This window comes from Oncorhynchus kisutch, linkage group LG22 (assembly GCF_002021735.2).
Source record: "Oncorhynchus kisutch isolate 150728-3 linkage group LG22, Okis_V2, whole genome shotgun sequence".
In the NCBI taxonomy this organism is placed as follows: Eukaryota; Metazoa; Chordata; class Actinopteri; order Salmoniformes; family Salmonidae; genus Oncorhynchus; species Oncorhynchus kisutch.
Window position 1 is genome coordinate 13,200,104 of NC_034195.2, and position 27,514 is coordinate 13,227,617.

Sequence of the window (27,514 nt, forward strand, 5' to 3'; positions counted from 1 at the left end):
ACCTGGACTGTGCAACATTTGCCCATAATTATTTTCAAATTCTTCAAGCTCTGTCAAATTGGTTGTTGATCATTGCTAGACAACCATTTTAAGGTCTTGCCGTAGATTTTCAAGTAGATTAATTCAAAACTGTACAGTCAGCTACTCAAGAACATTCACTGTCTTGGTATTGGTAAGCAACTCCAGTGTAAATTTGGCCTTGTGTTTAACGTTATTGTCCTACTGAAAGGTGAAATTATCTCCCAGTGTCTGGTGGAAAGCAGACTGAACCAGGTTTTCATCTAGGATTTTCCCTGTGCTTAGCTCCATTACATTTATTTTTTATCCTTAAAAACTTCCGTCCTCAATGATTACAAGCATACCCATAACATGATGCAGCCACCACTATGCCTGAAAATATGGAGTGGTACTCAGTAATGTGTGTATTGGATTTGCCACAAACATAACACTTCGTATTCAGTACAAAAAGTGAATTCTCTTCGCCACATTTGTTTGCAGTATTGCTGTAGTGCCTTGTTGTACAGGCTTACTTATTTGCACTGCCAGTTAGGTTAGTATTGTGGAGTAACTACAATGTTGTTGATCCATCCTCAGTTTTCTCCTATCACAGCCATGAAACTGTTTTAGTCAACATTGGGCCTCATACTAATCTACCAACTGGCACTGGAAATCCTCCCTGGTCTTTGTGGTTGAATGTGTGTATGAAATTCACTGCTCGACTGAAGGACCTTACTAGGGATTAACACAGGTAACCGGGATCACTCTTCACATTTCCCGAAAAAATTAAAACTACAAAAAAATTACCAAAATATTCCCTCAATGTCGCAATAATGCAATACCACAAAATACACAACATGTACAGCAGCAGATTCGATAATATGCCACTACATTTTTTGCCAAACAGGTTGTTGGATAGAAGCCTTTAGCCTAGCGTATTTACTTCACACAAAGTCGCCATTAATTCAAAGCACACGCATAATTGACACTGCACACGAGACCAGAATGCAGTTTAGAGTGTTACGTTCTAATTCTCAGAGTAAAACGCTTAACCAAGTTTATTCTTCCCAGAGGGTCAATATAGCTGCATTCAGATAAAAACATTTTTCACACAAGCGCTGATATTTAACTGTTCCTCATAGGCTGAGTCCCCTCCTACTCATCTGTACAAACGTCATTGTTTACTGCTAGGCAGGACACTGGTGATACAGGCAAAAAACTTCGATTTCTCCCTTAAGGTGACCTGACCTCAACCCCCCTCCATCACCAATCCATGGCTCTCTCCCCTTATCAATGCCTGCCACATGTGATCGTTTCCCTGCACTCAGCACATTCCAAGCTTAAATTGCACACACGATATACCTTCCTCCTATAACCATTAACTTCTGGTCTAGACTCTCCACTATATACCTTCCTCCTATAACCATTAACTTCTGGTGTAGACTCTCCACTATATACCTTCCTCCTATAACCATTAACTTCTGGTGTAGACCCTCTAAACCTCAGCACTGCCTCAGTGACATAAGTATATTTCATATTCTCAGAACCCAACGAGAGTTTATGTGGAAAATTCAATCCAGGTCCGATCCAAGCCCGGTGAGTTGAAGCCGAGCCCAGGCCTGGGCCGACATCACAGAAATTAAATGAGCCCAAACCCCCCGCAAAAAAAGCCAGATTTCTAGAAAATAGTTAGCTATATTGACTTAAACTGGTGTTGAGAACAATGCGGTATAGGCGGGCGGCAGCACAGTTTGGAGATGAGAAAACAGCCATTGGGCCTTGAAAAAGCACAGAGAGAGGAAAACTCCCCTTAGTTATGATCAACTGAATGATGAAAATATTGGAATGATGTAGGCTAATCTAATTAAAATAATGTATTAAATTCTTACTGAAACTCCCAAAGTCATATACAAACTGTTGTACTAATTTAAAGCAATTGTTGTGTGTTGTCACCTAGATGATCATTTCAGCACCTCTTTGATTGGGACAGCACCATTGGGCTGACTTGAGACAAGTTTGGAGTGCCCGTGTAGATAAATCCATCAATGTCAGATCTTTGTCTTCACTGAATCTCAGTTTGGATATTTAGTAACAATTAGGCTGGGAAAATATTAGCTAAGTTGAGGTGAGTGCTAATTATCACCTTTATTCTAGATTGGTCATACATTATATTACCTGTTCAGGACATTTTGCTAGCATATAATACAAGTGGATTTTGCGCTTCACTCGTGTAGTAGCCAGTCCTACTCCCGACCAAAAGCCTGTCTGATAATCAAACAAAAAAAATCCTTACATTATCCTGTAATCCATAGACTGCATTATCAAAGCATGTTTCGCCTACGCATGTCAAAATACCACTAGAACATTTCCCCCGCTTCTCTGTGCTGTCTCATATTGCTGCCCATATGAGAGTGTCGTTTGAGAATGTGTGATCAACAAACGGTATGAGAGTAGATATGGATATTTTTAACAGAATTGGTCCCCGTATAAGAGACCTTAATATTTAAAACAACTTCCTCTCTTCATCTCCCACGTTATTCATGAGCTGATCTGCTATCTGTATAATCGTCAACTTGATTTTAACAAATAGGAGATATTCTGTCATTCATGGGAGGTTATCTAGCAAACTTATCAACTTTGGTGATTTGACTTTTATTTAACTGGCATTGCAAAGTTTGTATGATTCGACAACGCTATGGCCTACTCAGGGTGCGCTCTGTGTGTCCTGAGCAAGCTCTGTGTCGAGATAGCCTAGGCCTACTGCTGAAATAATTAAGGAACATGATAATGCTCTGAATTTATTAAAGGCCTGTTCACAATTAATGTCAGTGACGATCAAAGCTACTCTATCATTACGAAATATCAGTTTCACTTGCTGTGAAATCTTTACATAGGAGGTGCAGCTAAGAAGGCAAAGTGGCGCAGCAGCAATCTTATTTTGGGAGAACCCTGACCATATCTTGGTTACAAACACTTTAAATTGGCACTTACAGTTTCTGTGGTATTTCCCGGGACTCTCGGGATTAATTATTCCCGGTATTGAAACTTGGTAGATTTCCGGAAAAATATTCATCCCTTACAGATAAATTGTACGTGTGGAGTAAAGAGATGAAGTAGTCATTCAAAAATCATGTATTTTATTGCACTTATTATTATTATTATTATGTGACTTGTTAAGCAAATGTTTACCCCTGAACTTATTTAGGCTTGCCACAACAAAAGGGGTTGAAAACTTGACTCAAAACATTTGTAAAAAAATGTTTTTACAAATTCCAATCCCCTTTGGCATTATGGGGTACTGTATGTATTGCCAGTGACAAAAGAAATCTTCCATTTTATCAATTTTAAATTCAGGCTGTAACACAACAATATGTGGAAAAGGTCAATGGGTGTGAATGGTTTCTGAAGGCACTGTATCTAGAGTTTGTCATTCCATTCAGTAAGAGTCATATCCTTAAAAGTTATGTACCTGCTCATCAGCAAAGTAGACTCCATGATTGGCGGCGTAAGAGACATCACCAGGTAGTGCCAACACACGGACCCCAGAAAAACCCTCCCATGACATTTCTGAAAGACAGAAGAGAAATAATATTAAGGGACAGTGGGGGAGACAGGTTTTTAAAAATAAATGGTTAAAATTTCATCTGAATGGAATTGTAGAGAAGATCTAACTGAAGGTAGTCGGCATGGTCAGGATCATGTCAGTGCTGCACACCCAAACACCCGGGGGAGAACCAGGGCACACCTACAGATGGATCAAACAAGGCAGAGACAAAAAAGTGTGAGGCAGACAACACAACAAGTGAGTTCGGCCATTGCCCCAAAAATGGAGGTAGGTAATTTGTTCTTGACCTGGGCCCAGATTCACAAAACACTTCGCAAAAACTTCAGAAGCTTATTATTAAGAAAAAAAAACTAGTTCGTAAGTGCAATTCCTCAACAATATCTTAAGATTTAACAATTTTCTTGATCTTCTCAAATATCTTCTTGTTGCTAGGCAACCGTTTTAGCTAGCTATCTAGCTAGCAAATGGCAATCATGTTAGCATATTTCTTATTGAGATTACTGTTCTTAAACATGTTGTTGGGTTTAAAATAATCAATACTGAAACTTTCAGGTGAAGTTTGTCAGTGAATTAAACATGTTCAATAGCTTTCATGAGTTTCCAAGAACTTTATTTTCAATAATTTTCTTCCTTTTTGCTTAATAAGAGAAGCATAAGAAATAGCACGATGTAACGCTCATCTGATAAAGGAGTGGACCAAAGCGCAGAGTGGTACATGTTCATGATATTTATTTAAATCTGAACACTAGAACAAAAATAACAAAGCGAGAAACTAACAGTTCTGTAAGGTAACTAAAACAACTACCCACAAACCCAGGTGGGGAAAAGGCTACCTAAGTCTGATTCTCAACCAGAAACAACGATAGACAGCTGCCTCTGATTGAGAACCACACCCGGCCAAACACAAAGAAATAGAAAACATAGAAATAAAGAAACTAGAATGCCCACCCTAGTCACACCCTGGCCTAACCAAAATAGAGAATAAAAACCTCTCTATGGCCAGGGCATGACACACAAGAACATTTCCAACAACCTTTTTAGGAATAGCAACTTTGCTTAACATTCTTCTTTTTTTTCTTACCTTTATTTAACCAGGCAAGTCAGTTAAGAACAAATTCTTATTTTCAATGACGGCCTAGGAACAGTGGGTTAACTGCCTGTTCAGGGGCAGAACGACAGATTTGTACCTTGTCAGCTCAGGGATTCGAACTTGCAACCTTTCGGTTACTAGTCCAACGCTCTAACCACTAGGCTAGCCTGCCATCTATAGTTAAGAAAAAAATGTCAGTTAAAAATACATTTCTTAAGGTTTTGTGAATCTGGGCCCTGGTTACGTTAAATGTATTCAAAAAGCACTGACCCCAAACATAGAGCCTTGTGGCGCACCATATTCAAAGCAATTGATTAATCAGTTTATTATGTACATTATTTTAAAATCAGAAGTACTAACCAAATTTGGGCTAAGAGAGAATGGTATAGTCAATGTTGTAACCAGTTTATCATGCCCAAAATCGCAGCTAAGTCCATGGACATGACACACAAAACAAACATCAACAAATTAACTATTTATCAATAAAAGACTATATAGCCCTACTAAAAACAAACAATTCACTATGGGCTAATGAATTGTTTTAAGAAAAAACAGAAAGCATTTGGTTTCAAGATTCAGAACAACCTGCTATTACTGTAATTACATTGGTAGCAATTATTTATTTCAGGAAGCACCGCCCCAAAGCATTATATTTCACAGCGAAGGTTGCAGCAGAAGTTAACTCCTTTGTCGGCGACTCTTTCATCCGCGTGGTTGGCTGGGGAACGATAGGGTAATCTCGTTTAAACCGGTCTGAAGGCTCTCATATTGGGTCCCTAATGCCCTAAAACACATGGTTCATATGGGAAGAATATTGTATATACACTTGTTGATATGGGCAGACTATTGTATAAAATAAATATGTGCTGCATTCACGGTCTTCCTTTTCAGATGGAATAAATACAACAGGGTTGGGCAAATAACTTAAAATGTCATCCATAAGCCTGCTAATTAATTAAAAACATGCACATAAAGAAAAGCAATTTCAGGCCTCCTGATTGGAGCAGCGGTCTAAGGCACTGCATCACAGTGCTTAAGGAGTCACTACGGAAAATTTCGCCGCCGTTCGCGACTGGGAGAACCATGAGGCGTCTCACAATTGACCTAGCGTCATCCAGGTTAGGGGAGGGTTTGGCCGGCATGTCCTTGTCCCATCGCGCTCTAGCAACTGTGTGGTGGGCCGGCTGTGAGCAGTGCGGCTTGGTCGTGTTTCGGAAGACTAATGGCTCTCGACCTTCGCCTCTCCCGAGTCCGTCCGGGAGTTGCAGCGAAGGGACAAGCCTATAACTACCAATTGGGAAGTAAAATGGGGTAAAAAGTTGTTGTTTTTTTTTAAGTAAAAAAAAAATAATCATAAAACACCTTGTAATACTGAATTTTCTTTCAATTTGTTAAATAGAAGATAATTATCAATATAACAAAACTAGGCCTATGATATTTCCTTCCGACCCCGTATGGGCCATGAGTGGGACAAAAGTCTTGCTGCATCTATGAAATAGTGTCCTATGATATTTCCTTCCGACACCGTATGGGCCATCAGCGGGACAAAAGTCTTGCTATGAGGTAGTGCCCTATTAATGGCAGCACCGCTTTATCAAATGTTCATATTGATATTTTAGGCTATGCCGTGAAACCAATTTTCATGGGCACACAAATCCAAAATGACGCATCAAATGCTTCTAGACCGAAAGTCACCTAACTTACGTGGTTCTTCTATAGGCTATGCGTAGGCTAATAAACCTACTTGTTGAATGTGCATTTGGTATCCAGCTGATAGTCGACAATATCCATAGGCCTAACTATCAGCTGATCCAGGAAATATTTTTCTGAACAACAGTTAAGTGACAATCAGCTGTTGTGATATAGCATGCAATGCAAAAACAGCCGGTGCGGAAAACGTCAGAAGTCAGTCTGACAGAATATTTTGATGTCTCGATCGTTGCGTCAGTTAAGTTGTGAATCACAACTTCACTGGCACAACGAACGAGACATCAACATTTTGAATCCAATGCCCCTACATTTATGTTGATTATCTGCTTGATTTACAGCACAGTCTAGAAGATTTAACAGAGAAAGTATGAAGGTAATGAGTTTGTGTTTAATGTGGATGCTACCATGATTACGGATAGTTCTGAATTAATCGTGAATAGTGATGAGTGAGAAAGTTACACGCACAAATATCATACCCTAAAATGGTGTAACAGTGCGAGGTTAGCATGTCTTGGGGGTATTATATTTGTGCGTCTAACTCGCTCACTCACGATTCATTCAGGACTATCTGTAATCATGGTAGCATTCGCATTAATGTAGAAGTGTTTAGAAACATACTCTATTCTTGTTTACAATAAAAGTGACTCCAAAATGACAATACATTACCCACCATTCATTTAAATTTAAACAATCTGAAACAACCAAAATGAACAGCAAATGCATTCAACAAGTTTATAGAGTCACAAGCTTGACGTTAAATTTGCCTGCTAGGAATAGAAGACAAAATATGAAACTTTTGACTACTTCAATACACAAATGAATGTGTAAAATGGGGGGACTATGTACAAAAAGTGCTGTCATTTCTAAACGGTTCAACCGATATGGATGAAAATACCCTCAAATTAAAGCTGACAGTCCTCACTTTAACCTCAGTCATTGTAGCATTTAAAATCCAAAATGATAAGAGACAAACAAAAAATGTGTCACTGTATAATAATTTTAGAGCTCACAGTATTGTTCTGCATTTCTGCAAAGCTTAAGCCTCCACTAAGTTTCCACACTATTTTTTAAAAAGAGATTCTCAGGTACTTTTGTATACTTTTTAGCCAGTAGTTGGGAAAGTAGCTCTCACAAGCAGATATGTGCACCACGTCTTTGCTCTCTCTTTTGCTCTGCTGGGTGTGCATCTTGGTAGCTGTCACTCAAATGGCGAGGGGCTAAAGCTCATTGGCTGGAACTCGAATTGCTAGGGGGCTGACCCACGTCGGCAAAAGTGGCGCTGCACAGCTTCCAGCAAACAGTCACTTTCAAACTTGGGATTTCGTGGCTAATTGAGATAAAACAGTAATTCTCCCCATAGACTATGCACTGGCCAGATACCTCACAGAGCTCGATTGATTGCAAAAGATAGGTTGGCATGGAAACCTACATTCACTGTGATTTTACCACAGTCCTTATAGTGTCCTAGGCTTGAAATTAAGTTTATTTCTGTATAAAATCAGTGGCGATGCCTCATTCAGCCCCACCTGTTTTGAGCCAATGCGTGAAGAAGATTACAGGCTACAAAGGCATTATGTCGACCAAACAAATTTTAAAGGGAACATCAAGCACGATGCAAAACAACATTTTGGAATGTATGTATGAAGTGTACAGAGAAGCTATAGCCAAGGTGGTATCTGAGACTCCTTTTGCGTCTGTACAGGCAGACGAGACCACTGACGTCTCCTGTAAATCACAGATGGTAATAGTGCTGCGCTACATATTAGCAGACAACAGTGTGTGAGAGGTTTTTGTAGAGGTGAATGACAAAACTGGTGTTGGCCTCTCCAACACCATGAAACAAGTCCTAGCGCCACTGAATGTCAAGGAGAAGCTGGTTGCACAAACCTATTACAGGGCAGAGGTGATGAGTGGTAACGTACATTGTATCTTAACGCTACTGAAGGATTCTGTGCTAAAAAGCTATGGCCTATGGGAAACAAGGAAACGTTGAAAAGGGAGCTGTTCCCTGTCTAGGCATCCTGAGCTGCACACCGAAAAGACAGCCCTTTCTTTATTGAAATCACTCTACGAAAACAACGTGCAGGAGGCCTTGTCTGAGACGGTCTTCTCAAATTCATCATCCCTACTCCGATGATAACCGCAGAGTCCGAGAGAAACTTTTACACCCTTAAAAAGGATAAAAACCTTACAACTCCATGGCCCAGGAAAGGTTAAATGCATTGGCCATGCTGTCAAACTAGCATGACTTCATCCAGAGAATGCCAGATTTTGATTAAAGTAATTGAGAAGTTTGACCACAAGAAGTACAGCCGTGCCAACTTCCTGTTTAAGTGAGCACAGCAATGTTGAGACCATAAATAAACTCAGCAAAAAAAAGAAAAGCCCCCTTTTTAGGACCCGGTCTTTCAAAGATATTTGGATTTTTCAAATTAACTTCACATATCTTCATTGCAAAGGGTTTAAACACTGTTTCCCATGCTTGTTCAATGAACCATAAACAATTAATGAACATGCACCTGTGGAACAGTCATTAAAACACTAATAGCTTACAGATGGTAGGCAATTAAGGTTTCATTATGAAAACTTAGGACACTAAAGAGGCCTTCCTACGGACTATGAAAAACACCAAAAGAAAGATGCCCAGGGTCCCTGCTCATCTGCGTGAACATACCTTAGGCATGCTGCAAGGAAGCATGAGAACTGCAGATGTGTCCAGGGCAATAAATTGCAATGTGCGTACTGTGAGACACCCAAGACAGCGCTACAGGGAGACAGGACGGACAGCTGATCATCCTCGCAGTGGTAGACCACGTGTAACAACACCTGCACAGGATCAGTACATCCGAACATCACACTTCCGGGACAGGTACAGGATGGCAACAACAACTGCCCGAGTTACACCAGGAATGCAAAATCCCTCCATCAGTGCAATAGGCTGAGAGAGGCTGGACTGAGGGCTTGTAGGCCTGTTGTCTGGTGAGGACCTGCCTTACATCACCGGCAACAACGTCTCCTATGGGCACAAACCCACCGTCGCTGGACCAGACAGGACTGGCAAAAAGTGCTCTTCACTGACAAGTCGCGGTTGTCTCACCAGGGGTGAAGGTCGGATTTGCGTTTATCGTTGAAGAAATGAGCGTTACACCGAGGCCTGTACTCTGGAGCGGGATTGATTTGGAGGTGGAGGGTCCGTCATGGTCTGGGGCGGTGTGTCACAGCATCCTCGGACTGAGCTTGTCATCATTGCAGGCAATCTCAACGTTGTGTGCATTACAGGGAAGACATCCTCCCCCCTCATGTGGTACCCTTCCTGCAGGCTCATCCTGACATGACCCTCCAGCATGACAATGCCACCAGTCATACTGCTCGTTCTGTGCGTGATATCCTGCAAGACAGGAATGTCAGTGTTCTGCCATGGCCAGCAAAGAGCCCCCCATCCCATTGAGCACGTCTGGGAACTGTTGGATCGGAGGGTGAGGGCTAGGGCCATTCCCCCCAGAAATATCCAGGAACTTGCAGGTTCCTTGGTGGAAGAGTGGGATAACATCTCACAGCAAGAACGGGCAAATCTGGTGCAGTCCATGAGGAGGAGATGCACTGCAGTACTTAATGCAGCTGGTGGCCACACCAGATACTGACTGTTACTTTTGACCACCCCTTTGTTCAGGGACACATTATTCCATTTCTGTTAGTCAGATGTCTGTGGAACCTGTTCAGTTTCTGTCTCGGTTGTGAATCTTGTTATGTTCAAACAAATATTTACATGTTAAGTTTGCTGAAAATAAATGCAGTTGACGGTGAGAGGACATTTCTTTTTTTGCTGAGTTTATGTCTAGTATGCTGCTGCATAAGTGATATAATATGTCAGGGAAATGTGTACACTGTAGCTAAGAAAGTAATACTAAGTGTATGTTGTGTAGTAAGCAGTTAGTAGCCCATGTGCCTCATGCTAAGAATGTGGTCCCTTTACCCCCCTTAGAACTTAGCTTACTGTTCTGACTTGGTGGTGCACATGTAGCCTATAGCCAGTTTTAGAGCAATGTAATAATCAAATATTTTAACAGCTTTCATTGCCCACTTACCTGTTCACATTGTAAGATCTTTCATAGTTTATTTTATTTTATTAAACTAGGCAAGTCAGTTATGTGCAAATTCTTATTTACAATGATGGCCTACCAAAAGGCCTCCTGTGGGGATGGGGGCTGGGATTCAAAATTACAAATAAATACAGGACCAAAAACACACATCACGAGAGGACACCCCACAACACTACATACAGAGAGACATAAGACAACAACATAGCATGGTAGCAACAACATGGCAGCAGCACAAAACATGGTACAAACATTATTGGGCAAAGACAGCAGCACAAACGGCAAGGTAGAGACAACAATAAATCACGCAAAGCAGCCACAACTGTCAGTAAGTGTCCATGATTGAGTCTTTGAATGAAGAGATGGAGATAAAACGGTCCAGTTTGAGTGTTTGTTGCAGCTCGTTCCAGCCGCTAGCTGCAGCGAACTGAAAAGAGGAGCGACCCAGGGATGTGTGTGCTTTGGGGACCTTTAACAGAATGTGACTGGCAGAACAATTGTCTGCTTATGTGCCCCTGTTAATTTAGCCTACAGACAGTTTTAGAGAAAAGTCATCATTGAATATTGTAACAGCTTTCATTGCCTGCTTATGTGCCCGTTAATAATTTAGCATACTGTTCGGACTGGGTGTACAGGGAGAATACTGTAAGAATGGCACATGTTCTGAATTATTGCATTTAATCGTTTCTTACTTTGTGTGTTATAATTATCTCTGGTGCTTTTCTCAAGGAGGGTGGTAAGTTACAGACCCAACAACATTATATTATAGTATCCCCTCCTCGTAACCATGTTTGACAGTGACAGCCTCTTCCCATTCATATACTTTTTTTCAACAAAAAGTTCAGTACTAGACCCATGTAATTCCAGTTGATATTGCAAGGGTTGTTTTGTTTGCTCAATGAGCTGAAAGTGGATCCTCGTGATTGTATTTTCCTTCCTTTTTACTTACTTTATTGTCCCCATGGGGAAATTTTGTTGCAGTGTCAAGTACACGTTTAAAGTGGCGTTTAAATACCAAACAAAATTGACAATACAACATTCATAACAGTGACATACCAATAAAAAAATAAAAAAATGTTTTAAGACTTACTGAGTCGATAGAAACATTAGCCCGAGCTATTTAGGAGGGATATCACACCTGGCACAAATGCCCTATATCTGCGCCCAGTTGGGAGTAGTTCAAAGTCCGGGTACAGACCGCACAGACCAAATAAAATACTTCAAAATGGAAGGCTAACTGAGTGACTTAAAGAAGAGTCAAGTTAAGGCCTCAACATTTTGCTGAATTTATCTGAACTCCTCTCATTGTCCGTTTCAAAATTGCTGCAAGAATAGGCCTGCCTCATCGCAGCTCGTTTGCTTGCACTTGCTTATACTTCAGAGCTAAGTGTTAATTATAAGAACAAACATTGTGAATTTATTAAACATAAATGTAATAATGTCCTGTGCATGGTTCAAAAGTCAAAACACATTCCGATATTCATTGTTATTGAAGGAGAACGCAGTTCTTATCCAGTTACACAAATGGATTTACACATGCTAAAATCGCCACTGTTATCATCACACTCAATGACGGAAGGAAGGTAGCTTGAAAACCTGAGAAAATATTACAGAGCAGCCTGTATTAATGGATGACACCAAGCCACTTGTACCAACTGCCCCATTAATGGAGAAGTAGTCCCACTCCAGGACCAGAGTAGGAGACCCTTAGTCTAGATGGTGTCTCCGACAAACAGGATTATGGCTAACCTGATTGGAAAGGCAGTCAAGCAGCATATCCAGGCAGCAGACAGGTCCCTGCACAGTCTGAGCTGGCTTTTCCACAGGTAGCCAGCAGAAGGCCCTGCCACAGCTATCCCAGGGAAAGTCACGTCCCTGCAGAAAGACAGGAGAGTTGGGGAGAGAGAAAAATACAGAAGAGAGAGATTACTCCCATGTCCGTGTGAATAATAATAAATGAAATCTCACAATTGAAAGCTCGATCCTGATCCATTCAGTCTCTCTGCCCCACTCTCTCCTTCTCCCCGTCCTCTGCTACCCCTCCAGTCTTACCGTGTGCAAGATCAGGATATGGGCATCGTCAAGGACATCCGCGGTAACAACCTGAAAACAACATTGGATAAGTGCATTGTTCAGCTCCACAATTAATATACCCCAACAAGAGGTTTACACCATAATACAGTAACAGTCAAGACAATAATATTGTATATTTCAGTTACAGGAATATATTCCACCTGTAAAGTATACAAAAATGTAATCAATCTACAAATACTATCGTCTGATAAACTAAAATGCACAAACTGACTCACAATACTTGCAGTGGAATTTGTCCTTTGTCTCCAACTTCTCTCTTTATGATATTTTATGGACATATTGTGTGGAGTCACTTACAGTGTATCCAGCTCTGGCACTCAGGTGCTCGGCTGCCACCAGCAGTGCATTGAGAGTGGCTCCCCCACTGCCCAGTCCAGGCTCCTGGGGGTCTGACACAGTGAGCAGTAACGTCCCCTGTAAGAGACCTCCACGCTGCTGCCGGACCTCCAGCTCTGAGACACAAACACACCCTTTCTTTAGACAGTGATGCTAAAACTTTTAATTTGGCTCTATAGTTCGCCATTTTGGATTTGAGATCAAATGAGGAGACCGTACTGAATGTAACCTTTTATTTGAGGATCTTTTCATATTAACAGTGCCTTCGGAAAGTATTCAGACCCCTTTACTTTTTCCACAGTTACATTTCAGGTGCATCTTGTTTCCATTGATAATTTTTTAGATATTTCTAAAAACTAAATTGATTGGACATGATTTGGAAAGGCACACACCTGTCTACATCAGGTCCCACAGTTGACAGTGCATGTCAGAGCAAAAACCAAGCCATGAGGTCGAAGGAATTTTCCATAGAGCTCCCCAAGAACACAGTGGCCTCCATCATTCTTAAAGGAAGACATTTGGAACCACCAATCAGGACTTTATGGTAGAGTGGCCAGACAGAAGCCACTCCTCAGTAAAAAGGCATATGACAGCCCGCTTGGAGTTTGCCAAAAGGCACCTAAAGGACTCTCAGACCATGAGAAACAAGGTTCTTTGGTCTGAGGAAACCAAGATTGAACTCTTTGGCTTGAATGCCAAGCGTCACGTCTGGAGGAAACCTCGTACCATCCCTACGGTGAAGCATGGTGATGGCAGCATCATGCTGTGGGATGTTTTTCAGCGGCAGGGACTGGGAGACTAGTCAGGATAGAGGGAAAGATGAACGGAGCAAAGTAGAGAGAGATCCTTGATGAAAACCAGCTCCATAACACTCACCTTCCAACAGGACAACGACACTAAGACAATGCAAGAGTGGCTTCAGGACAAGCCTCAATGTCCTTGAGTGGCCCAGCCAGAGCCCAGACTTGAACCCGATCGAACACCTCTGGAGAGACCTGAAAATAGATGTGCAGGAACGCTCCCCGTCCAACCTGACAGAGCTTGAGATGATCTGTAGCGAAGAATGGGAGAAACTCCAAATACAGGTGTGCCAACAAATACAGATGTGCCAAGCTTGTAGCATCATACCCAAGAATACTCGAGGCTGTAACCGCTGCCAAAGGTGCTTCAACAAAGTACTGAGTAAAGGGTCTGAATACTTATGTAAATGTAAGAACAGTTTATTTTTAATAAATGTGTCAACAAAATTCTAAAAAGCTGGTTTTTGCTTCGTCATTATGGGGTATTGTGTGTAGATTGATGAGGGGGGAAAAAACAATTTAATACATTTTAGAATAAGGCTGTAACGTTACAGGCTGACTACACCTTTCGCGTCCCATGCGCGAGCATTGCAAAATACATTTTGAAATCTATATTATTCAATCATTGCACCCACAATGCTCGCACGCGCCAACAAGCTTCTGCGTTGCCAAGGGCTAAAATAGAAGTCAGTTCTATTTGTGACGCAGATTGCGCTGCAACTCCTGCCTCTCCTATTTCCTCATTGGTTTATAGAAGCAGGTACCCACATGCTATCTCCTCATTGGTTATACCCACGTGGGTGACTGAAAGACGAACGAGGTCAGTGGCAGTAATGCACCTAATTTAATGAAAATTGCCAATAGCAATATAAAGTCAAGAGAAAATAAAAGCCAGAGATGACTGGAAACGTTTCGGTTGACCGTTTTGTGTGTGGATTAATTGTCGAAGAAGAGGATCTTGTGCATTTCAGGTACAATAACAACTCAATGTTTATATCCCAGGACAAATTAGCTAGCAACAGCAAGCTAGCTAGCTAAATTTCCATAAATGTTTAAAGCTTTTTGAGCTGTCCCCAAATGTATATAATTGGTTCAGAGTTTGTTTTGAAATTTTAACCTGCGTGTCGTGATCGTATTTGGTGTGGAGGGACAAAATACATTTATGCACAATGGCGTGCGATCGGTTAGGGCTCTGTGTAACATTTATTTTTGAAAAAGTCAAGGGGACTGAATACTTTCCTAAGGCACTGTACACTACATTACCAAAGTATGTGGACACCTGCTCGAATGTCTCATTCCAAAACGGGCAATAATATGGAGTTGGTCCCCTTTTTCTGCTATAACAGCGTCCACTCTACTGGGAAGGCTTTCCAATAGATGTTGGAACATTGCTGCGGGGAATGGCTTCCATTCAGCCACAAGAGCATTAGTGAAGTTGGCAATGATGATGGGCGATTAGGCCTGGTTTTTAGTTGGCGTTCCAATTCATCAATGGTATTCGATAAGGTTGTGGTTAGGGCTCAGTGCATTCAAGTTCTTACACACCAATCTCGGCAAACCATTTCTGTATGGACCTCGCTTTGTGCACGGGAGCATTGTCAATCTGGAACAGGAAAGGGCCTTCCCCAAACTGTTGCCACAAAGTTAGAATCACAGAATCGTCTAGAATGTCATTGTATGCTGTAGAGCTAAGATTTCCCTTCACTGAACTAAGGGGTCGGAACCATGAAAAACAGCCCCAGAGCAATATTCCTACTGCACCAAACTGTACAGTTGGCACTATGCATTGGGGCAGGTAGCGTTCTCCTTGCATACACCAAACCCAGATTTGTCCGTCGGACTGTCAGATGGTGAAGTGTGATTCATTTAGGGTTGCAAAAGGGTCGGAAATTTTCCATGAGAAGTTAAGGCCAGGAATTTAGGTAATTATGCTAAAACTCATTTTTTTTATTTTTTATTGCTTATAACAGTGAACCATTTTTGTGGGATACAAGGCAATTTTAGGTCTTGTGGCATATTTTGGTTAAACTACCCCCAATTCAATGGAATTGCAACCCTCTGCATGCACAGTGCATTCTTCCATCACATGTACAGCTGATTCTCAAGATCTTGCACACTAATGAGATGCTATTGACTACTACACTGCCTGAACCAAGGACTACACGCTTTCTGGTAAGTTTTGATTACAATACTGGGTGGGGTGAATATATTTTATATGACATACATTATTTTTTGTTAACTTGTAAACAGTAGCCTACAGAAAAGTGTGTTTAAATCATTTCTAACTTGTTAACAATTTCTGCTAGTTAGTTTTTCCTACCATGTGGGGTTTAGCTTGCTTGAGCCTAACTGTTAATTCACCTGTTCCAATACACGTTTCATTTTAAAACATGCATCTTACAAAGGAGGTGTTTAATCTAACTGCTTAATTATTTATCTGTACATGGAATTGTATTACATTTTCACAAACATTTTTTCTAATCTTTACAGGAAAATGCCACGGGCACTATCTGATGTGTGGAGACATTTCACTGCAGCTAATGTACACAGCTTTTCCTTCTACATTTGCAAATACTGTGCCAAATCATATGTGAAGATTGCAATAATGATGCAGAATCATCTGACCAAGTGCATAAATGGTTATGTGAAGGGTCATCAAGTTATAGCAGCAATCTACCTCACCAAGCAAAGTGAGAAGAACAAGACCACGACATTGAAGCTGCCCAGCAACACCCGTTGGAGTAGTGTTGTCATCATGTTTTTATTTAACCTTTGTTTAACTAGGCAAGTCAGTTAAGAACAAATTCTTATTTTCAATGACGGCCTAGGAACAGTGGGTTAACTGCCTGTTCATGGGCAAAACAACAGATTTGTACCTTGTCAGCTCAGGGGTTTGAACTTGCAACCTTCCGGTTACTAGTCCAATGCTCTAACCACTAGGCTACCCTGCCGCCATGTTTGACAGTCTCCTGGAGGAGGAGTCTCTCCAAGAAATGGCCATATCACAGTCTGCCGATATGGACAGCCCCATAAAGAGGATCCTCCTGGATGATGTATTTTGGGAGAGTGGTAAGCAGCCTGAAACTCCTGAAACCTATTGCAGTAGCCATTGCACGGATTGAGGGGGACAATGCCATCCTGTCTGATGTTCAGACTCTGCTTGCAGATGTAAGAAAATAAATCCGTACTGCCCTGCCCACTTTAGCTCCAAGCAGAGGAAACTGCAGTTCTGAAATACATCAAAAAGCATGAAGACTTCTGCCTGAAGCCCATACACACGCTGCAGCGTACATGCTGGACCTCAAGTATGCTGGCAGGAGCATCCTGTCTGGTGCAGAGATCAATAAGGCCTATGGTGTCATCACTACTGTGTCTCACCACCTTGGCCTGGATGAGGGCAAGGTTCTTGGCAGTCTGGTAAAGTACACTTCCAAGCAAGGGCTTTGGGATGGAGATGCAATATGGCAGTCATGCCAACATATCTCATCAGCCACCTGGTGGAAGGGAATTTGTGGATCTGAGGCTCTTTCTCCTGTTGCCTCCATCATCCTCTAAATCCCACCAATATCAGCCGCCTCAGAGTGCAACTGGTCCTTGTTTAGGAACACACACACACACACACACCAAATAACACAATAGGCTTACCAATTCAAGGGTTGAAAAATTGGTGGCCATCCGGGCTAATTTGAGGCTTTTTGAGCCTGACAATGAGCCATCCTCAACAAGGTTGGAAAGTGACAGTGACAATGTCTGATGTTCAAGGGGTGGACATTGAGGAGGTCCAGGGAGAAGACATGGAAGCCTGAGAGGAAGACAACCAAAGCTTTCGTTTCTAGACTATCATTTTACAGATGTGATGGATCATTGGGGATCATTTAATATTCCCATTTTTTGTTGTTCAGTGAAATCATGTGAAGTGAACTCATTTAAAAACTTGGTATCGACCCACATGCCTGGCCAGTACACCACCTCCTGTAATCTTCGGTAGGTTTTGAAGACTCCAAGATGACTCCAAGATGGCCACTCATGGGGTTGGCATGATTAGATCATTTGGTCAGTCAATGTAGAGGGGACTAAGACACGGTAAGGGGTGCAGTGTGTCCCATCTCCTCTTGGAGTTTGATACACATTATCCTGAACTTCTCACTGATGTGGCTGTGCTCTCCACACACATAATCCAGAGGAAAATAATAATGCGGTAGTGATAGTGCGGCACAATGGATGACAGACGTTGGCAGTCTCTGTAATTTGAGAGGGCATCTGGTACAACATTCAGTTTTCCTTTGCGATACTCAACGATGAAGTCCTAGTATGATAGACCAGCGAATGAGACAGCTGTTGGTCTTGCCTGATGTCAGAACCCACCGCAGCAACAACGTTGAAGACCTTGGCCTCCAAATAGTAGCTCCATTTCTCCAGAGACCAGACCACAGCGAGGCACTCCCGTTCATTTGTTGACAAATTCCTCTTGGCGCAATTCAGGGTTAGACTTGCATAGGCAAGAACTTCTTCTGTTCCAGGTCCTGTTGGTTGAGCAAAGACTGCTCCGAGTCCTGTTTGACTTGCATCTGTGTACACTGGTAAATGAGCATTCAGCTTAGGATGTCTAAGCACTGGAAAACAATGAGACTGTTTTTGAGTGCTTGAAATGCAGGAGTCCATTGGAACTTCACCCCCTTCTTCTTAAGGTGGTTGAGTGGTTCAGCTAACTTTGAAAAGTCAAGCACAAACCTGTGGTACCATCAAGCCATACCCAGGAAGCTCTGAACAGCCTTCAGTGATGTGGGAATTGGGAGCCCCCGCACTGCTGCAACTTTGGCTGAATCTGCATGGATATCTTCTGCATTAAATACATGACAAAGGAACTTGAGTTCAGGCAAGCAGAAATGACACTTCAAGTTCAGGGTCAAAGCTACAGCCTGTCTGTCAAAGATGGAATGTATGTCTTGCAGATGATCAGTGACAGAGGAATAGATTATGTCATCCAGATACACAATTTTTCCCCCTCAGATCTCCCAGGGCAGTCTCCATCAGCCGTTGGAAGGTTGCTGGAGTGTTCTCCAAACCAAAAGGCATGCATTTGAATGAGTACAAACCAGCTGGGGAGATGAACACAATCTTGTTCTGAACGGCGGGATTCATTGCCACCTGCCAATATCCAATGTTAAGATCCAGATTACTGAAGAAGGAATAAGGACAACTGGGGAAGTCCATCTGGAAAAGGAAGGTTCGACAACTCCAGTCGCCAACATACTCTCAAGCTGCAAGCTGTTCATTGAGAAATCAGCAGTTTGGCGGGGGACAGCCTGTAGGGACGCTGCTTAATGTGGCCTTCATGACAGGTATAGATTTTGTGTTGGAAGACTGCTGCATGGCCGGGTGTAAGAGCACAGATCTCACTGTTCATTTCCAACATCTGGGAGAGCTGCCACCTCTCATCTGACAGACATGACTGTTCCATTGCTTGTTTGATGTAGAAATCAGCATCAGTTTTGCTTTTGCCCTGGAATATAAGGGGGGGGGGGGTACGACTGTAATCAGTGTGATAGTTGGGTTTCTGAAATGGATGAGGCCGGGAATGGTCAGAGCGCAGCTGACATGATGGTTCGGACATTGAGATGGTTAGTCCGCTGAAGAACATGCAGTCCAGGCCAAGGTCTACAGCAAATGCAAGGCTCGGATTGGCAAGAATAGCCACAGGAAAATGAATAATGTCATCATACAGCTTAATTTCCATCAGTCCAGCCCAAGGGATTGATCGGTTCACCATTGGCCAAGTTCAATGGTCCTTTCTCCCAGGTTCGAAGCACCTCATGCAGTAATACCATATTTTGCCACAGGGGCTCCTGCATCAGGGTATAAGTTGCTCCTTTGTCCATTATGGCCTTCCCTCTCCTGTTCCTACCAGTCAGAGGAACCAACATTTGTTGCAGAATAGGAATAAGACAGCTAGGTGAGCTGTCTGAAGGCTTCATGGTGGGCATTGAGGCCGTTCTAATTGTACCCAAGCCACCACGCCTGTTGGTCTTCTGTTCTTTCTAACCTTTTTCTGAATCCTGATGCTGGCCATAGACAGGGCAAGAACCTGGAGGATGTTGGACCTTACACCTCCAGCACGTCACTGGACTTTTGTCTTGGTTCTTGGGCACAAACGGCTGAGAGAGTTTAGCCCCAGAAAAGGTGTTGGGATACCGGATTGAGGGAACAGGGTTAAGTTCGGAGGTGGTTACAGTCCTTCTCAAACAGAGTCCCAAGACACACCAGATCATCCACATTCTGCACATGTTCACAAAGTTGACTGGCATGGTGGATGTGTTCCGAAGAAACATTCTATTCTTATTTACAATAAAAGTTACACAATTCATTATTTACCATTCATTTCTATGTGGAACAACAATCTGAAACAACCAAAACAAACTGGAAATGCATCAAACAAGTTTGTCGAGTCACAAGCTTGATGTAGTCATTGCGTTCTAAGAATATTGGACCAAAAATGAACATTTTGACCCCCCCCCCAAAAAAAAAGTATTTAACAAAAGTAGAAATATTAGAACGAGGAATGTCAGAGTCTGGAATATAAATATATGATTGTCCATAATGTCAGTACAAACAGTATATGAATAGAAAAGGTGTACATAGGATGAGCCTTGACCAGCATACAGTATCAGTCAAAAGTTTGGACACACCTACACATTCAATGGTTTTTCTTTATTTTTTTACTATTTTCTACATTGTAGAATAATAATTAAGACATCAAAACTACAAAAAAACATTTGGAATCATGTAGTAACCAGCAAAAAAAAAAAAAGTGTTAAACAAATCCAAATATATTTGTATTTGAGATTCTTCATAGTAACCACCCTTTGCCTTGATGACAGCTTTGCACAATCTTGGCATTCTCTCAACCAGCTTCATGTGGTAGTCACCTGGAATGCATTTCAATTAATTGTTAAAAGTGATTTTGCTGAATTTCTTTCCTTCTTAATGCGTTTGAGCCAATCAGTTGTGTTATGACAAGGTAGGGGTGGTATACTGAAGATAGCACTATTTGGTAAAAGACCAAGTCCATATTATGGCAAGAACATCTCAAATAAGCAAAGAGAAACGACGGTCCATCATTACTTTAAGACATGAAGGTCAGTCAATACGGAACATTTCAAGAACTTTGAAAGTTTCTTCAAGTGCAGTCACAAAAACCATCAAGCGCTATGATAAAACTGGCTCTCATGAGGACCGCCACAGGAAAGGAAGACCCAGTGTTACCTCTGCTGCAGAGGATAAGTTCATTAGAGATAGCAGCCTCAGAAATTGCAGCCCAAATAAATGCTTCAGAGTTCAAGTAACAGACAGCCGAACATCAACTGTTCAGAGGAAACTGCTCTGAATCAAACCTTCATGATCAAATTGCTGCAAAGAAACCACTACTAAAAGGACGCCAATAAGAAGAAGTAACTTGCTTGGGCCAAGAAACACAAGCAATGAACATTAGACTGGTGGAAATCTGTCCTTTGGTCAGATGAGTCCAAATTTCTGATTTTTGGTTCCAACTGTTAAGTCTTTGTGAGATGCAGGGTATGTGAACGGATGATCTCTCCATGTGTGGTTCCCACCGTGAAGCATGGAGGTCTGATGGTGCTTTGCTGGTGACACTGATTTATTTAGAATTCAAGGCACACTTAACCAGCAGGGCTACGACAGCATTCTGCAGCGATACGCCATCCCATCTGGTTTGTGCTTAGTGGGACTATCATTTGTTTTTCAACAGGACAATGACCCAACACTCCTCCAGGCTGTGTAAGGGTTATTTGACCAAGAAGGAGAGTGATGCAGTGCTGCATCAGATGAACTGGCCTCCACAATCACCAGACCTCAACCAAATTGAGATGGTTTGGGATGAGTTGGACCGCAGCGTGAAGGAAAAGTAACCAACAAGTGCTCAGCATATGTGGGAACTCCTTCAAGACTGTTGGAAAAGCATTCCAGGTGAAGCTGGTTGAGAGAATGCCAAGAGTGTGCAAAGCTGTCAAGGCAAAAAGTGGCTACTTTGAAGAATATAAAATATTTAAATTTGTTTAACACTTTTTTGGTTACTACATGATTCCATGTGTGTTATTTTGTAGTTGAGGCAGTCAGTCACATTTGGGGATGTTTTTTCTCTCACCCTGTTCAGAGAAATTAGTCATTGAATATGTTAGCTTCATGTCCCATCTTACATCCTGATTTCACCAAGTTCTGACCACTAGGTGGTGTTGCTACTATGATGTGATTATTTGTTTTTAAAGAATCACCCCATATTAAAGGGATAGTTCACCCAAATGACATTGTTTTCCTTACTATGTAAGCAGTATATGGAGAAGGTATGACAACAACCCATTTTGTTTACCTGGAAACTGTTTAAAAATGATAACTTTGCAAGACAATGGTACCTATATTAGCGTGTCTGGGCTTCATACCCAAATCTATAAGTAACATCATTGAGTTACACAATCAATTGTAAGATACTTCCGGATGATTTGGACATGAAGCATGAAAATGCTAATATACTGTAGGTACCATTGATTTGAGCCACAAATACTAAATAGTTAGAATTTGAAACAGTGGACAACAAAACAAAATGGTTAACATGTAATTTGGGTGAATTATCCCTTTAGCATGGGGGAGGGGTTTATCAGCTTCTTTTCAGAAATAATAGGGAATAACTCATTTGAAACTGGATCAGTCAAATGACTTGCGCACAGGAGCAAGCACCAGCAACCTTCACTTGTGCATTGAGCGTGGGAAATGCGCTTTACAAATGAAATAGTATATGTAATTATAATGCAATTATGCAGACTAATAGATCCACAATGGGATTTTAAATGTTTCTTAAACTGTTCTGTTTTATCAAATTAATAAAGAATGTATTTTTAAGTTATATAACATGGCAAAATTGTTTAGCATCATCTTGTCCAAATATGGTATTATTCCACTATTTGTATTTGTTTGGATCTGTTTCAAAAAGGGGACTTTTATTTGAATAGGAGACTTTTAGCGGACTTTTATTTTGACAGCTCATTCACAATCCTGCTTCAATAGTTTCAGATTGGTAAACACGAGAGTAAAATTAAGTTTAGTAACTTATTCTTCAGTAAATTAAGTAGACTTAGGCCTACAGAAGGCTACGCATGCATCTGGTCTATTCCTCAACTTTTGCATTATTAGACTACAGTGGGCAACTGTGCATTACTGTAAACAAGAAGAGGAATAAGAGACTCACCTCTTTGAAAGGCGTAAACGCTATCTTTATGTTGACAGGTCAGGACTACTACAGTCCAGCTGAACACCTGCTCGCTTGACATGTTGACGTATTTATGAAAACAATATATCTTCCAATTGAGCCACGAAAGTAGTCTGCTGTCTTCATACACGGAACATTTAGCCTAATTTACCAATCTAAACTAAAACGCCATTGGCGGAAAGTAACAGGAAGCAAACATTACGTCCATGCAAACAATGCTAAAACCGTTCAACCAAGGCAATAGCTAAAGAGACTACACTGTGCTATTCTTGCAATAATGTAGCTCCCGAATGAGTGGAGACGGCAAAATCAATCGTTTGCGCGACCAGTTCTTCTTCTTTGATGAGGTTTAACGGCGGTTGTGATCCAATTAAATGTTGATTACCGCCACCTACTAGACTGGAGTATAACTCCCTTATTCTTTGCATATTTTTTTCTACCCCCCCCCCCACAAAAAAATAATAAATAATAATAAAACAAATACCCTACCATCTAACACTACACTCACAATTAATAATAATAAATACCATACTCCACTATTTAAATATATTTAATCCAAATTAAGGCCAACAGCCTGAGAGGATGGGACACCACCACTCAACACACACTGTAACTCTTCTGATGTCAAGTCTTGCACACCCAAACACCTCTCTGCAGTTGCCACCACAACCTCTATTTTCTGCAACTTACATTCCATCCCTGCAGTACAGTTGATGAACATTACCATAAATGCCCAAAATCAAATCTTACTGAAACATACACCACCAGTCAAAAGTTTGGAACACCTACTCATTCAAGGGTGTTTCTGTATTTTTACTATTTAATACATTGTAGAATAATAGTGAAGACATAAAAACTATGAAATTGCACATATGGAATCATGTATTAACCAAAAAAGTTTTGTTTTAAAGTGTTAAACAAATAATAACATATTTTATATTTTATATTCTTCAAAGTAGTCACCCTTTGCCTTGATTCCAGCTTTGCACAGTCTTGGCATTCTCTGAAAATGGTGGAAATGGTGAAAATGACATCAAACATTTTACCATTGCAACATTTGATGCAGTACATAATTGGCGATCACTATTGCTTATTCCCATCATTTGGTATTTCCTTTGTGGTACCTCAAACTTTCAATATTACCAGCTGAGATGAACTTTTATGAGTTGATTTTACTCCTAAAAAGTACTCCTTTAGGAGTTGATTTTACACCCAGAGTTCATTTTACTCCTACAAGTACTCCTTTGTGTTAATTTTACACCCAGAGTTGATTTTACTCCTAAAAGTACTGCTTTATGGGTTGGTTTTACACCCAGAGTTGATTTTACTCCTAAAAGTACTCATTTATGGGTTGATTTTACACCCAGGGCCGGTATCCCCAAATCGTCTCAGAAAAGATCCTAAACATTTTTTAAGACTAAAAACTCCCAGCTCAGAGTAGGTTTTAGGATTATGTTAAGACACTGCTCAGACAAACTCTGAGCCAGGAGTAAAATCAACTCATAAAAATGTATCTCAGCTGGTAATGACGACAGTTTGAGGTACCGCAAGGGAAAAATAGTAATGACGACCATTGACATTGTTGCAAATGATGGGGAATAATCAATCGAGATGAGGCATCGCCGGCTGTGCACGCTTCAGTCAACTAAAGGTGAATGTGACTGTCAAATGTTGCAATGGTAAAACGTTTAATAGAATTTTCACCTGCCATAATCAATTTGCCAACTTTAACCAATTTTGATGGTGTAACGGCGTTCTTCGTTTGTCGAAAGAGAGTCGGACCGAAATGCAGCGTGGTGGTTAATCATGATCTTTAATGAAAATAAGTAGATACATGAAAATAACTATATATAAACAAAACAACAAACGGAACGCGAAAACCTATTACAGCCTATCTGGTGAAACTACACAGAGACAGGAACAATCACCCACGAAATACAAAGTGAAACTCAGGCTACCTAAATACGGTTCCCAATCCGAGACAACGAGAATTACCTGACTCTGATTGAGAACCGCCTCAGGCAGGAAAGCCTATACTAGACACACCTCTAATCAACCACAATCCCAATGCCTACAAAAACCCCAATAAGACAATACAATAACCCCATGTCACACCCTGGCCTGAACAAATAATTAAAGAAAACACAAAATACTAAGACCAAGGCGTGACAGATGGATGTAAAAAATAAATAAAAAAATACAAGTATTATAGTACCATTATATAAACATACTCGTCTATGGAAGCAGTTAGCTGCCAAAACTCAATTGGAAACGCAAATGGAAAATTATAAATAAATTTCATTTTTGCAATTTCTTTTCCTAAATGGGTATGCACATTTTGTGACAAAATTCTAATTGAAATGCAAAAATATATATTACATTATAATTTTCTGTCACGCCTTGGTCATAGTATTTTGTGTTTTCGTTATATATTTGGTCAGGCCAGGGGCCTGTTGCACAAAAGTAGAATTAAGACATCCGGGATAAATGACTCAGCTGAGCTCAACGAAGCCAAAACATGTGCGTCCAGGCTTAATTGGTTGCACAAAGACCAAGCCAGGATGAGCAGACACGGATTCATTAAGCCAGGTGAAACCAATCCTGGATAGGTGCGCGCTCACGGCTCACTCAAATAGACCCCGCCACAGATCACAGATTAACTGATTTACCATGGCAACTAGAGCCGCGTACTTTTCCCTTCGGAAGCACAAATCCTCATGGAGGCATACGAGGAGGTAAAAGATATAATTAAGAAGAAAGGCAACACCGCCACAGTGATAAAGCAAAGAGAAAAAGCGTGGCAAAGTATTGCAGACCGCCTGAATGCGTAAGTAGTGCACAATTACACACTCACCGCTCCGCTGAAACATCACAATTACAATTCAAATATTTAATTCACATCTCCAAAAATGCAGTTGTACTGTAATTATGAAACGGTTAAATTTTTTATTGAAATGCACTGCAGATATGAGTGAAATTGTGTAAAGTAACTCCATCACACTGTATAAAGCTATGATACATTTTTTGATATTTTTACTGAAAACAAGACAAAAATACCAAGTAATTTTTTTGCAGTGTGACTCCATTAAGTGTGTGTGTGTGTGTGTGTAGATTAAACATGAACGGGCCAAAACGGACATGGCAGCAGGTCAAAATCAAATACAAGAACATTCTGCAGAATGGGATGGTCCCTGACTAATATTTAACAAAGCACAAGCATATATTGTACCCAGAAGGTGCCTGCTCACACATTGTCTGTACTGTTTTAGCAGTGAAAAAGAATACACACAGACAAGGCACGGGTGGTGGGTCACCAAAGGCTGACCTTACCCCAGCAGAGGACATGGCCTTGGAGCTAAATAAAGGCAGGCCCGTCTTAGAGGGGATCCCTGGGGGGAAAGAGACGAGCATAGGTTCCTCCCAAGATGCCACCCGCTTCATTCAAGGTATGTCCTTCCATCTCTACATTGGATACAACCACATTCATATTGAATCAATTTGGACTGTCTGACTTTGGTTTACCTATTGCCTTGCAGTGTCTGGCATTACTGTGTTCCTGTTAGAGCCACCAGCACAAGCACCAGACGATGCTGATCCAGTGAGTACTCCATCAAAGGCATACTGTAGGCCTGGCATGTCTTGTCTACTAGCTTCAATATGAATCCGATTAAATGTGATAGGGTGAAGGCCCCAGTGCAGCAGCAACAGCACATGATGGAGACGATGATGAGGAGGAGACCATCTCTCTGGATTCCAGAAGGCATGAGGTATCATGTTAAGACTGTGAAAGTACTATTTACTCTACAATGGTGAGGAGTCCTCATCAAAATCAAAAAATCTAATTTCTTTTACAGGACCCAGATGCTATACAGTGGGAAAACCAGCCTGGCAACATAGTGCGTATTAATAAAAGGACACCACATCCTGCCAAATTCCAGCTGCGCTAATTGTATTGTGTTCACAGAGCTCACAAGCTATCAGAAAGTTGTATGGCAACCACCTCCGGCGCCAAATAGAACTGACAGACATTCAGTACAAGAAGAAAAAGATGGAAAATCTTGCACTGGAGTTCGAAATAAAAAAGAGGACAATTAGGAAACTGGACCTTGAAATAAAAAAACTTGAGAGGGAGGTGAGATATGCCTTCAATGTACACTGTATGCTAACTGTAACACAAATGTATTAATCATTATTTTTCTTTCCTCCCCCAGCTCCAAGAAGATGACACAGCTCAAAATAAAAATTTGGTATATTCTCGTAAAGTCAAGTGAGCCATGACATATGAGCTCTTATTGTGAGCACACAGGACGGTGGCATCTTTCTAAGGTTTTTTTTATTTTCCCAGCAATCAGTACAACCAAGTCATCGTTATAAGACATCGCCCTCTTTTGCCCACCCCCCAGCACCAGGTGTGGCCACTAGCCTATATGAAGGCCCAAAATTGTGTGTTCCTTTCTGCTCTGACAATGGCATGCCCATTCGTGCGAGATGTGGTGGATGAAGAAGCACTTGTCCTGAGGAGAGCCTTCAGGCGAGAAAGGGTCTTCA

The 27,514-nt window shown here is 41.3% G+C and overlaps 1 protein-coding gene across 3 annotated transcripts in view; it reads right to left on the reverse strand.

Moving 5' to 3' along the window:
- fcsk (fucose kinase) overlaps window positions 1–23,309 on the reverse strand; it is a 43,174-nt gene extending 19,865 nt beyond the window's left edge. For 2 of the 3 annotated variants that reach the window (XM_031801811.1, XM_020456067.2), the window contains exons 1-6: window positions 22,946–23,307; window positions 12,851–13,005; window positions 12,512–12,562; window positions 12,209–12,334; window positions 3,670–3,742; window positions 3,467–3,564 (exon numbers count right to left, since the gene is read on the reverse strand). In XM_031801811.1, the coding sequence (XP_031657671.1) occupies window positions 3,467–3,513 (47 nt within the window). In that variant the 5' untranslated portion in view covers window positions 3,514–3,564; window positions 3,670–3,742; window positions 12,209–12,334; ... (1 more) ...; window positions 12,851–13,005; window positions 22,946–23,307. Of the gene's footprint in view, window positions 1–3,466; window positions 3,565–3,669; window positions 3,743–12,208; window positions 12,335–12,511; window positions 12,563–12,850; window positions 13,006–22,945 lie in introns of all 3 variants that reach the window. The other variant, XR_004204849.1, reaches the window with a different exon arrangement.
- Window positions 23,310–27,514: the final 4,205 nt, after the last annotated feature.